General features: G+C 46.2%; 1 protein-coding gene across 1 annotated transcript in view; it reads right to left on the bottom strand.

Moving 5' to 3' along the window:
• Positions 1-14,411, bottom strand: part of SLC25A33 (solute carrier family 25 member 33) — a 64,612-nt gene that overhangs the window by 20,103 nt on the left and 30,098 nt on the right. The window contains exon 2 of the mRNA XM_069241162.1: positions 10,409-10,588. Coding sequence (XP_069097263.1) covers positions 10,409-10,588 — 180 coding nt within the window. The remainder of the gene's footprint in view (positions 1-10,408; positions 10,589-14,411) is intronic.

The following is a 14,411-nucleotide window of genomic DNA, read 5'->3' as shown; positions in this document are numbered from 1 at the left end:
ACTGGCGTTCCAGGAAAGCCAAGACGACCGGTCTGTTGCCCAGTACATAGCAACTGCTCCTCTAATACAGTCAGCAGGAGACCCCTCTACAAACAGCACTCCCTTTCCATTCAGAGCCTCTAATTTAAACAGCGCCTCCCTTCTTAAAGTGGGATTCCCTCTAATACATGCAGCCCCACTTTTAAAACAGATTAAGGATATCTCTCACCTGCACTATTATGTTATTAGAGATCCCCTCCAATGAACAGAAAGTGCCATTTTAATCCAGAGACTTGACGCTCTCTAAACTATCCCTTTATGTAACAATGTCTCTCTAGTTTGGCCTTTGTTGCGGCTATCCTCCTGAGTCTACCACCACCACTCACTCTTTCATGTGTCTGCTAGGGAGATAAATGCCCCCACCCCGCAATGCTTCTACGCTTCACTTCCCAGTGCTACACAGACAACTTAGCGCAGACGTATATACACAACGTCTGTGGGCATAACTTCTTCCTCAGATTGATCACCGACTCTCCCCTGATTCCGAGGTGTCGGCCATGACAATAAAACCAATGAAGGGAAGCCACCACCAGACCAGCCCAACTTCGTGATCTAACCCCCACCAGTTTCCCTTGAAAATTTCAGTGCAATTCCCCGCCACTGTGCGTCTAGATTTCAGGATGTGTGAAAACATAACAAAAATCTTTTACAAAAGTAGACTCAAGGACACTACAAAAAAACTCGATCTTCCATAAACAACTCTGTACAAATGTTTCCACCTTGCTTCCACTCTAGCACTTGCCCTCTGCATATACTAGAGCTGGTGTTTAAACAGTACATTAACCTGTACCTAAAATAAGTAGGACGCGAGTTTGGCTCGATTTTGGAATTAAAGGGTACAAATAATTATATTGATATTTTTACAGGTGGTCCGGATGCTGATGTTCTATATTTTGGACGCTGTTTCTGCACACATTTTTTGCAGTCATGGTTTTCATATGTAAGCCAGGGAAGCCGAGAAGACTCTGATAATCTTGGCATCTCTAACATTTCCATCCGCTTACGCTGGCAACACATATTGGTCATGTTTGGCTAACAAAATATTTTTGTTGTAGTATACAGTAATTATAGGCTCTTCTGCTATTGTGCGCAATCTCTATATTAAAAAGTTTCAGATGTGACCCTATCTACTCGCTGAAAAATAGAGCCAACTTGGCAGGGTACGATACCCACATTATCGGCTCTTCCAAAAATGCAGGCTTGAGTCCTTGATGGGAATCGAGCTCTCATTAAGATCATGCAGTCCCCGCCAGGTGCATTGGCCGTCTCACTAGAGCAGCCAGCTGGGAGACCCAGAATGAGAAAATGAACCTTTGTGAGACATTTTAAGGCTCGCTTGTTTAAGTGTATGTCTGGACAGAGCCTTCAGTGAGCATAAAGGCCTCTTTCACTTACAGTGTGAAGCCCCAGTCCTTCCAGAGGGCCGTCCCACTCAGGGAAAGAAAAAAAAAAAAAGGAGCTCCTCTTCACCCCCAAGATCTTCATCACACTTAAGCAGAGGTCCGGCCAGTAGATGTCTCATCTAGGATAGACATTATGGGGAAAGGGGAAGAGGAAGAAGCTGTCTCGGCTCTCAGGTGCACCACGTGGTCTGCCCCCTTCTTTCTGTAACCGTGTACCACGACTTCCAACTATGTGTCTGGGTCTAATCTCCTACTGTATAACCCAACCACACAACCTAGTCCCTAGCTGTCGATCCCCATCCCTCCCCCTGTTGCCTCTCGCTGATCTGGATCCAATCTTCCACACCTGTTATTCAGACATCTGGCTGTGCCTACTCACATATCACCACTACTCCCTACGGTTAGGTTATATGCATTTTGAGAAAGACAATTCCATTCACAATGCTCCCTCCTTCCACTATCTTGTTCCTTACTTTTCTTTCTGTTCTCTCTTACCCATCGCTTCTGCCCCTCCTTCTGTACACAGAAGTGAAACAGGCACATGGAAATTTAACAGCAGAGAGCATTAACTGCAGACATTGGTCATTCATGATAGCCCCCAAAGACAGTGACCGATTCTTCCCTTAGGACCGAGGCAGTCGACAATGACCACCCCCAATACACAAAGTAGACAGAAGCACCCAATGACAGATTACCTAACCTTTGTAAAGCCAGAGGATCAAGAAAACCAGTCCCCAAAGACAGAGCCATTCATTCTGGAGGACACCCGAGTCTCTACTCTGACAAAACCAGAGACATATGGTCTCATATCCGCGGCTCAAATTAACTTATAATAATGATAAAACTGTACTCATTACTTCCCGATACTAATCCATCACTAATTCTTGTTGGGTTCCAAAGTAACGTGCTACTCATCGAAAAGCGCTTCGACGCCTCGTCAGGGGTAGTAAGCGCTATATAAATACGATTACAATACAATACAATATGGTCTCCAAGATGCGTCACTTCATAGACGATTACACTTAAGAGATCACCCGCATCAAAAAATTACCACATCAGAGAACGACAACAACCCCTCACCAATGAATCGAGAGTACTAAGATTGCCTCTGCAAGACAGCATCCGAGGTCAGGGACCACTAATCTCTAGGGACAACCAAGGTAGAAAAGACCCATCCTGGAGAATTGATGACCAATCCCTGGGGACACCAGAACATAGCAGCTCAATCAAGGACAACCCTAGGCAGTATCCAAAATGTGTGGTTTTGAAACCCAAAAAGGAGCATTAACATCTCTCTGGTTTCTACCTTGGCTCTAATACTCACCTCTCCATTTTCAGTCTCCCACTGAATTGTGAGGAGAGGCAGATTTAAATTTCACAGTTCATGCTACATCATAATTTCACGCTAAATAACCCCAATGATCATGCCCCAATGCAGTATGGAAAATGTAGTTATTTACGTGGGAAACATCGCCACACTTTTTGCTTTAGTGCAGCTCCTGGTGCGGTTTTCATTCTGTGCCTAGTTGATTGGAGAGGTACTGGTTTAGTTTTTGTTCTGCACCATGCCCGCAGTTACCCGGGCTAACTACTTCCGAGGGGTGGGGCACAACTGCTCACTACGAGTTTCACCTTGAGAATATTCTAAGAAATTATAAATGAATTAGGAACCTGTAATTCTGGGTCTCAACAGATGTGCACCGGACCTTAGAATTACACTGGGGCCAGGAGCAGCCGGTACCGGCGACTTCAAAATTCGCTGCCACTGTCTTAATGAGGCCCCTTCTCTTCGCCCATGACACCCAAGGTACAGTGGCTGTCCATCGCCGGATATCCGGAAAACGGAGCAGTCGATGCGCCTTGGACACCCGTGCGCTAAGCACCGCAGACGCCAGCGCGGCTCCCACTGATCCCTCGGCGGCAGTGACTCAGCAGGATTTTACACCGCTTAAAAGCAGACGTCTTCGTGTCCGGAGGGGAGAGAGGTGCGAATGGAAGGGAAGCCGGAGGAGCTCTGTGCACGTCACCGAGTGCGCGCTCTGGGTGTCACCGAGGCACGAAGTGAGGTGTCAGGCTGCTCCCGAGGTGCAGGCTCGGGTGTCACAGAGGGACGAAAAGGGACACTAAGGGCACCGCCGATGGAACAAGGATACCTTCAGGGTGTCACCAAAGGGCACCACTCTGTCGCTGACGGTCGGCAGGGTGCAGACTAAGCGGCCACGGAGGCTCATCTGGGCAGCCAAGCGGAGCCCCGCCCCCTCCCCGGTGCATGCTTCCGGATTTACATTACAGTTAATGATGATATCAGTGCTTTGTGCTTGCGGAGGCCGAAGGCATGCCCGCCCGGTCTCTTTGTTTCAATTGCACTGCGGACTTTGCTTTCAATGTTCAAAGCCATGCAATGCTGTCCATACCAGCACCCTATTTCCTCACTCCAATCCCCGGAGCAAGGGATCTCCATTTTTAATGTGCTGAACCCTGACAAATAGGCAAAATGCAAAGTTGTTTGTTTTGGGCTGGGGTTATATACGGCTACCACTACTTTCTAGTACAAATAATTGAAATTTACAACTCAAGCTCCGCACTGCCTGGACACAGGGACGTTTTTTTATTTGCTAGGAGGAGGTGCGTATCCTGACCCTAAGGGACTTAAGATATTGATTTTGTTAAAACTCTGTGCCATCTCTTCCATTCTAATGCCACGTGTCCCTCACTTCTAGTGGTAGCACATTCCAGTCCTGCATGGGCTCCCCGTCTTCACGGTCTCTAAAAGCCCCCCAATTCTGGTGCCTTGTGACAATGACCGTCCACTCCAAACACCCTCCCCATTTCTAATGTCCTGTGTCCTACTGCAGTCTGTCTATCCTAATGCCCAACCCCAAAATTCTTATAGCCTGTGGAAATGGCTCCCCACTTCTAAAACACTGAATCCCACTTAGGACTGGTTTCCAGAGCACCATGGTTTTTAAGGAGCACCTAGCAGTTTCAAAGGTGATATGGCAGTTTCTTCCACCTGGACTAGGATTATGGATACTAAGCCCAGTCTTGCAAGCTCTTACGCCTGGCCCGGGAGTCTGGATACTAAGACCGGTCTTGCAGGATCTTTGACACTACAGAGGTCTAGACTGTGCTTCGTGGTACTCCATAAATAATAAATAAAACACAAATGTCACGAAAGGTAAAAAGGATCTTCTAACCAGAGACATCAAGTTTTTAAAACAGCTCTTTGAATACACAGTAGACAAATGGTGCAATTAAAATGAGATGTTATAACCAAGATCAGATTTTTCTAGACCTAAGCTTTCCAAAGACAGAACCCCAGTTTCGCCCCAAAAGGTGTTATCCCGGCTATTCTTGGTCCTAATCTTCAACTCTGATGATTAAGCCAAGAGGGCCTAGGATAGTCACAGGAGTACAGCAAATAGACACAAAACAATCCTGCACCTTGAATCTTGCGGATGTGGTCAGGATTTTCCAATTTCCTAGGGCCAAAATGTCAGGAGAAGTACCCTGCTGTTAGAATCAGGGCCACCAGTAGGGAAAAAAAAAAACAGTATCTTTATTGCGGATGGTCGCAGTGAGAATTTTCTCAGGTTCACCTTGACTTTACAGGTCCCTAGAATCTTCAAGGATTTGCAGGTAACGACTGCTGTTAGAGATTACTGCACCAGCATTCTTGGTGAGGGACTAAATGTGGCCCTGGTGGACTATGGCCCTCGAGTTCTGCATACTGGTTATTGTCAGTGCCAGTGAAATGGTGATGGAATTTGATATTGCAATGACAACTACACACAGTGGTAGTATAAATCACAAACACATGGTGGGACCATACTCTGTCTCAGCTCAATCCATTGTGGTAACAATCGGATGTTGTGTGAATCAAGAAAAGGACATTAGCAAAAGGGTGACCGAGGAACAAAGCAAAAAGGGCATGTCAGGTTTGGGGGGTGCTTCACTGAGGGTGAAAAGTTCTCAATGCTCGAGTGTCAAGGCTAAGCCTCCGGGGCACGATTACCACACTTTGGTTCAGATGCAGTTCTTGCTGCTGTTAGTTCCAAAGCTTAATAAACTTAATGAAGCTTAGTAGACTTTCACCAATAGGAGGTCTGCCAACAGGCAATCTGTGATCTCATTCACCAGATGAAAACAGGCATTTTGTAAAACCACCATCCATCCCACGACACCAGTCTAGGTAAGCCCTCAAAGAAATATCCAAAAGAGGAAACTACCAAGAAAAAAAAAAAAAACAAATCTTCATTCCCTGGGTTCCCCTCAACCCCCACAGTTGAGTGGACTGTTCATCTATGAAGAGTTCCTGAAGTGTAACATGATTAGAGCCACAAGGTTTTCCCCAGGGGAAGTCAGGGCTGAATGTGTGTTCACTGTGTTGTTCTATTCCTCTTGCCATTAAAGGCCCAGTGAAAAACAGTTCTAAGTGGCTTGTATCGGATGGAAAGAGATTAACCCAGTTTAACTGTTTTTGTTCAGTTTTCACCAAGACAGCCACTTAACTATGCTTTGAAGTGTATAGATGGGAGAAAGTTGCTTACCTTACATTGCTAAGGCATGGAGAATGGGTCCTTTGTAGTCTCCAGCTCTGTATTTGATCCTGAGACTAATATGAGGGATGTGGAAGTCAAGAAGATTGTTCTCAGCCCAAATCAGTCTTGGGCTGCTTGTGTTTCGGTTCGGAGGACCTTGCCTGTCAGTTTGGGCTGAACTGTTTGCATTGGATCAGGATCAAAGCTGGTTTGTATACTTCTGGGTCTAATCTGAGGTGGCATAGGGGGCAAAGAAAGAAAGAGAAAAAAAAAAAAAAAAAAAAAGAGAGGACGTGCGTGTGGCCCCAGTAATTAACAGTGGCTGAGATTAATTCAAGCATTCCATCCATCACCTTTTCATATTCTTCAGTTTTGATCAAGGGCAGAAGGGAAATGTCCAACACAAGTAGACAAAGGACATATCAACTCCAAGAATAACTGTGCGTGTCGGGGTCATCGGGCCTCCAAGGAACCCAGAGTTAACTCCGGCCTTTTGGTGCCAAAAACCGTGGGACAAGAGGATTAAATTTGTGGGGCACTTACTGTCCCTGCACAAGGGGGCCAGTAATAGATTAAAGGAGGCACAACCACCCCGCCTTTGCAATTATGCACGCAGCAAACTAGGGGCATCTTTACTGAGGTACTCAGGTGGCCAAAAGGCTCTGCACCAGGGTTGTTCTTTTATGGGATAAACGTCCAAGTTGGACTAACCAGGTTATTACCGAGAATAGAGGGGACAATTTCTGCACAAATATATTTTATGGTGGGCAGAGCAGAGGACAGTCTTCATTTGTGTCTCGTCCTGCTGCATTCAGGGCTTTTGACGGTACCTGGTATAGCTATTTAATTGTTCGTTTTCGGGTGTATTTGTGTCTGGATCCTGTGAGTAAATATTTAGAATGTACGGAGTATATAAATGTACATGTTTGCATTACCAGGGCGCACTTCAGTCATTGGCTTGGTGAAACATGGACAACAGTGACCCAGTAATAGTATAATAATAGAGAGCTTAGTGAGAAGAGGCTATTCAGACGTGAAAACAACCATTTAAGGTTCCTAAAGGGGCCATCACAATCACCACAGTTAGGGGTCAGTGGGCAGCTCGTACTGCAGGGTTTACAGATCCTATCCAAAGACTTGCCCGCGCCAGCTGTACAGATCCATGGCAGCTCTAGTTCTTCTAGTCTCTGCAGTGGCCAAATCCCTCCTGCTCATCTTTCAAGGCTGGCGGCCTATTATGAAAGATGTATCAACGCAAGGATTGGCGCCTGTAGTATCTATTTAAGGCCAAGTGTGAAGGATTAAGCAGAGAACCCTCTACAACTCTAGTGTTTTTATGGGGAAAACAACAAGCTTCTCTTTTTTATGTAAGTAACCGCTGGAGCAAGTTTCTCTCACTCCAGGGGATGAGATGTACCTGCCTTCTTCCCAAAGTCTTCTTTAAAGAGGCATTACGGAAGACTCGGGTGTAAAAGGCCTTATGTAAGAACCCATTAGGAGCATCTCTGCCAGGCCTACTTAAGAAAACTCTCTGCCCACGCTTTCACAGAGCCTACTGCTGGAAAAACCCATCGACCCTGTCCTAGGTCCACCTTAAGAATGCAATATGTACCATCCCTACTAAAAGAAGGAACTATTTCTAGCCAGACCTGCTGTAGCCTCAATTCTAGCCAAGCCCGCTGTACGAATGCATTAGGCCTCAGTTCTAGCCAAGCCCGCTGTACGAATGCATTATGCCTCAGTTCTAGTCAAGCCCGCTGTACGAATGCATTAGGCCTCAGTTCTAGTCAAGCCCGCTGTACGAATGCATTAGGCCCCTGTTGTTCCAAGGTCCACTGTATGAATGCAGCAATGCCTAAGTATTGCCCCCTGGCTCACAAAGAGAATTTATTATATCGCAGTTATAGCCAGGCCTACTGCAAGAATGCATTACACCTCAGTTCTGTCCATGCTTACTATAACAATGCATTATTATTTATTTCTAGTCAGGCTTACTGCAAGAATGCATTATGCAACATTTCTGCTGAGGCCTACTGTATGAAATTAACTACGCCCTTAGCACTGCATTGTGCCACAGTTTTAGGCAGACTTAAAACAAGAATGCATTATGCCTCATTTCTGCCCATGCCCACTGTAAGAATGCATTATGCCTCATTTCTGCCCATGCCAAATGTAAGAATAAATGATGCTTCAGTTCTGCTGAGCTTACTAGAATAAACGATCAATGCCTTAGGTCTGCCCGGGACCACAATCAGAAGGCATTGTGCCTCATTTCTGCCCAGACCCATTTTAATGTGCCATTGTCGGCCACATATCCGGCCCACACACTGTCCCTGAATTTCCTCTTGCAGAGACTGCTCTTTTGCGCAGAAACCCTCCACGCGGCGCCTATGACCCTGGCATTGATGGAGAACAGTCTGGGCTGCGGGCCAACTCTTCATCTTGCAGAAGGTGTTCTAATCACTGTCCGTCATCGTTTCTGCCTGCAGAGGCCCTCCTGGACTGCTGCCTGCTGATGCCGAGCCAGGTGCCGGAGGGCCACTGAGGCACAGGCTCTGAGGCGCTGAGGGCGGAACGGGCGCTGCGGAGCACTTCTCTCAAGGGGGCGACTAGCACCGAAATGAAACACTGGCAACAGCAATTAGTCTCGCTTGCATTTTTTAGTGGGCATGTGCTAAATTCGTGGTGTTTGCTTTTGCTTAACTGGGTAAAATAGTGGAAAAGTACACAAAAAAATCCCAAACCGGCATTTAGCGTTGTATTTCGGCATGAAACGCGTCCTAGTCCCCATTGTGGACAAAGGGGTACGTTTGACGCAAAAAAAAATATAGCCCAGTGAGCTATGTGCTGCGAACAGCTGCTTGTGTTCAGAGCCTTTACGTTGTTGCTATGGAAACATGTCCAGAGACAGGCCCGTTGGTTGGGGTCGGGACGCTGGACGGACAGTGAGGCATGCTATGTAATAAACACCGCTTAATAACTGCACGATCGGGTGTAGACTAATCCTGGTTTAAACAATATATGCGTTCCACTAAAAACCAAAAAGGTCTTTAGTAACACCAGACATAAATACAAAAGAAAGGGATTGCATCCTACATACATCAGGAAAAGGCACCAAATACAATAAAAAACGAAGAAAAATGAATCTTGCCATATAAATAATCTACAAGATAATAATAAAACGTGTGATGTTTTGTGTATTTTTTCCACACACAAACTGGAAGTACCCATGCACTCCCATATATGCGCCCCTTCGGAAGCAGAATGATGGAGAAAAAAAATTACAGCGTGAGGGAAGAAGGGAATATTTATCTGGGTGACGCCAACGCCCACTATGTTAATTTAAAAAGCTGATAACAAAAGGTATGCTGTCGGGCAAACCGAGCAGGCACCGGCAAGCCAGACCGAACAAGCATTGGCAAAGCTAGCCAGTCATATTTTCATAACGCTAGTGTTGAGCGGTTAATTTTGCAAATGTTTGTAAGGAAAGTAGAGTTTTTTCAAAAAGTAGAAGATACATATCAAAACAATAGAGGAAAGCACCGTTTACTTTTCGAATACTTTTTACTCAGGAAACTGGACAGGATTTAGAAAGACTAAGAAAATGTCAGAATACAAAGGCAAATGGTTCCCAAGGCCTAAAGTACTTTCCACAGGATTCAGCCAGTTGGTCCTCATAGCAGTCCAGGAGAGAGTTTTAAGGGCTTCCAGAAGAAGGGTTGTGCTACTACACCTTCTGCCTCAGACCCCAACTAAACGCAGAAGACAGCGCTTCCCATTGCGTCATAAAAGCCCCTGTGCCAAAATTTGTGCTTTCTTTCAATATGTTGAATACAGGGAATCCCTTAATGCGGCTCTTCGGCCACACCCAAGCAAAAATATCCCCATCACTTTGCTTTTATAGACAAGCAGGGAAAGGTGGAGAATAATACAGAGGGGAGGGAGCTGGTGCATAGGTAGTTAGGGAGAGAGCTAGAAAACACATACTCTCATGGAGTACGGCATGAAAAAGTAGTTCCCCGATTGTGAGCAGTGGAAGGATACAATTTAGCCAGTCAAATGGATCGTAATAAGGCTATGATCCAGGAGAGGGACAAACACAGGAAGAGTAAGGAATGTCTTTCAATAAGAAGCAAGCAAATGAGAGGGACAATAAAGCTAACAAATTGTATGCAATTGGCAGGCTTCAAACCCATTGTAAGTTCACAATAAGTGTTTTGGAACCAGACTGCTTGTACTGTCAGGTATGATGCTATGAATCTCTTTTTGAAAAATACAAATAGTACAAATCTATACAAATGTTATTTCTGTAATGTACCATAGAAATACATAGTTAATAATAGAATAACTATTACTTCTTCCTATTCCACATATTTAGTCTTTAGGATAGGGCCTCAGATGTAACCAGGAGTTCTGGCAACTTACTTGAGCACCTGGAGAAGCCCCGGAGACATAGATGCCGCTGGTCGCACCATGCCTGCTCCACTGATGCCCAGCTGCACCTGCTGGAAGTACACCGTCCGGAGGGCCAGGCCAGAGGACTGCAACCTTGTCTTTATTACTTCAAGAGGGCAGGTGACTATGGCCCCCACTGTGCCTCCGCATCTGTAAGCCAGAAACACAAAGGATGTGGAAAACAATGAGTCAAGAGGATTTGCATAAAATATCAAAGATGTACCAAAACACTTATCTACAAAACACAGTCATTGCTTGCACTGGACTTCACACTGCAGTAAAGAAAGGAGGGGGTTGGGTGGGGTTGCAGTGCAATTACTTGGAACAGGAGGACTGTACATTAAATGGACTATGCACTTGAACTGCTCTTCCAAGGACTGTAGAACAGGCTGTACATTTCAGTTGAGAAAAGTTCCAAAGTGTTCATTCGGTCCCCTTTTTAAGCATGACAAGCAGGCTATGTACAGTTGTCGACCACATAACTCTCACTAAAGTGTTGGAAGTAAGGGACAATAGGTCTCAGTTGTGTGGTCTACTGGCTTTATTTTAACTAAGGCTAGGGCACGAAGGCAAAGGCCACTTCCTCAGTCTTTGCTCGCAGAGGTGGCAAACCAACTTCCATCGCAGCCTAAGGCAGTGGAAGCAAGGTGTGCTGGTCTCCGCTTCTGGTTTACAACAAACTAGGGCAGTAGTCTCTCTGGGCAAGCTTCTTCATACATTAAAATAGTAGTGGCAATAGACTGCAGGTCTCAACCCAGCCTGGGGTAGTAGGATGTAGAACTGTCTTTTCACAACATAGGGCAGTAGAGGCAACGTATGCTTTCTTCACAATCGGGGGAGGCAGGGGTAAAAGGTAGGCAGGGGTTTCAATGTAGGTCAATGGGAAACATTGGGCTACCCTTCTCAACCTAGGACAGTAGATGTAAAGGCCTCACTTCATCAGAACAGAGGAGGTGATATAGACCAGCTCCATTAAAAGCTAGGGTGGTAGAGAGAATAGAGCGGCTTTACTAAAACCTAGGGTCACAGAGGGAACGGGCTGACTTCTTCGCAACAGACTACAGTACATGAAACCGACAGCCATGATCAGTCTCAAAATTGAACTGTTGCCACACTTCTTTTGGAAGTATATCTTCAACAAGAAACTGGCTTTTCTCACACATTTTAGTGAACACAATTCGAAATTCACAATATTATGATAACATTTTTAATATCATATACTCCCCAAAAAAAGGAATCAGCCCTTAATGATTTATGCAAAGCAAGAAAACCAACAGACAGCAATCTCGAGGGTGGAGAAAAGTGTGGACTCTGAATAGGAGTCTAATGTATTGGTGTCCAAATAGACCATCAGCTAAAAAAAAAAACGAGACTTTTTACTTATTTAAAAAAAAAAAAAAAACCTTTTACAGGGTGAGCGAAGGGAAGCACCTCAGTGATACCCAGTTATGACACAGGGCAGCCAAAAGTGAAAACTGCACAAACTCGGGGTTTCCTGAAAGCAAAGAGAAAGTACTCGGTGGAGAGCAGTGGCCGCCCCTCGAACTGCCCACAAGTGCAAAGCTCCTCACACTGGTCTCCGATGTTGTCCACCCCTTATACTGCCCATCGCCATCATTACAACCAGTCCGCCTAGATCAGCTTCTCACAATCTCCCCCCCCCCCCTTTCCCCGTCACATTGCTCAGTGATGTCAGCCTTTTCATTGTCCATCACCTTCAACATAACCTGCCCGCCACCCGCTTAGGCCCCCAGAATGCCACTACTGCTAGCTCCTCAGACCGATGCCCACAGAGCAAGCATCTCCCACCTGCGCCAGGGTGTAGCCCGGTTCTGCTGAGTGAAGGAAGCTCAGGCTACACAATACAGTGCTTGACCTTTCTCTTAGGAACGCCAGCGCAAGTACGAATCGTGGTCCAAATGTGCTGATGTGCCACATGCTACGAAACGGGAATGAAATCATGCTTGGAAGGTAAGGGGTACAGCAGTGGAATGGCAATGCCAAAGCAAATTGTTCTGTTTTTCTTTCAGAGTTTCTCGAAAGAGCCTGCAGACAATGTCCTCTTTATTCACAACGCCCCCCCCCCCCCCAAACACAGCCAAACAGAAAGGGCCCATCCGCCTGCCAACGAGTCTCTCCCTTGCCAGGGCTGGCTGAGAAATCCCGCAGACCGTCTGGGCCCACAGAGGGAGATGGCCTCGAGGGGGAGCTGCCTCTGCTGCTCGAGAAGAGCTTCCCAGCTCCCCTCATAAGGAGGGAATCCACAAGTGTCCCCGGACGGGCCGCCCCTCCCACCCGCTAGACGGGGTGAAGCTCTGCGCTCAAGACGGGGGCAGCACAAGGCTTCATGGCACACGAGACCCGCCATGTTTTAGCTGTTCCACCAAAGGAAGGTGTTACACTGGGGGTGGATCTGTAATTTATCTCCATTACTGTTACTTCCGAACATGAAACCCGTAGCATGAGTAGCGGATGTGACATCACACACCCTCTAACCACCCATGAGCTCACAGGGTTGCCCCCCTTCTGCCACCGCTAGCTTGTAAAGTAATTTGCGAACGGCGAACAGCTGAAACTAAGGAATGCAAACGGAGACCTAAAACACCTTTTATTTTGTATTCCTGCAAATGGGTTAATCATCCCAAGACCAAGGATGGCAAGACCAGTCCTGGGGGCATGGCCGGGTGACGCTGCTGTCCCTGGCTTGCTTTGTTGTATTTCCGAAGTCACATCCATGCATCTGAATAAGTCTATACGCCTGGTCCTTTCTGAAGAGAAAACCTTTGATTGGTAAAATGCAGTAACATGCCGACTATACGAAGGGTCTCTGGAATTATGCGGTTATGCAGCAGCATAGTTTACCATACAATTACAGATGAACCACCCATGACACATAATGCTCCACAAGTTGCAGATTTAAAAAAAAAACTGCTTCAAACTCACATAGATCAAAAGTTAATTTAAAACCACGTTTCAAAGATTCACTTGTTGGCTTTCAGTTGGGAATTGATGTATTCAGCTGTTAAACTGTTACTAATGAGGTTAAACTTTTGTCCTGACAATGCGTGTTAAAATAAATGATCAGATTGCAAAATAATGCTCCCAAAGAATGTTCGCAGTGCCCAGCATAGTTTGAACTGCCCCTTTTCATTTTCACTCTAATTCACCATACCTGTTCATAGACTGGTGGGCGAGAAGAAAAGGTTTATTTTAGGAGTGGGGGAGAGATTGCGCAAGAAGTGCCCAGGCTTAGGTGGGTCCATATATACTATAAATGGTTGAGACATGTAGGAGATGTGGAACGGCAGCAGCACAATGTTAACATGGTCACTTCATCTCTCTCCATACCTTAGATTTGCTGGCTGTCAAATTTTGGTAAGTTTATGACCGGACAACCCTCCACTCAACCTCAGCGCCAACCCCAGATTTATGTGTTCTACCAAAATGCTGTATAAATATAAGACATTTAACAGGTCTAAATGGCTGATGCTTTGGGTAAACGACTTCCAGTAGAAGAAATCCAGTTGTATCCATGGAGTCATGGACGAGTTTGGAAGCGCAAACAGATTCGCGATTCGGAGGAAATGGCGCCGTGTTTCCCCAACGAGCACACATCTCTAAACGTGTTGGTTAAAGGGTCCTGTGGCCTAGTGACACTGGACCACTGGGGCACAGAACATTAATCTGCGATGCCTGAGCTGAGGGAGCTAGGGATGATACACCCACAATCCACCATGGATGGCTGGGTCATGGCAAGCACCGAGCACGGGGCAGTGGAGAGAGGAAGGGCAGAGATGGGCAGGTAGTGAAGGGGTAGGCAGGGAAGCAGGTCCGAGGAAGGGGGGCACTGAAAGGGTACGGAAGGCGGGTGAAAGCCAGGACAGCAGCGAAGGAGCAGACAGTAGGCAATAGCCAGTACAGCACAGTGAAGAAGCACATAGTAGGTAAGAGGCAAGGACAGCATTGATGGGGC

Source organism: Pleurodeles waltl, chromosome 6 (assembly GCF_031143425.1).
Source record: "Pleurodeles waltl isolate 20211129_DDA chromosome 6, aPleWal1.hap1.20221129, whole genome shotgun sequence".
Classification (NCBI taxonomy): Eukaryota; Metazoa; Chordata; class Amphibia; order Caudata; family Salamandridae; genus Pleurodeles; species Pleurodeles waltl.
This window is presented reverse-complemented; position numbering and strand designations above follow the sequence as displayed.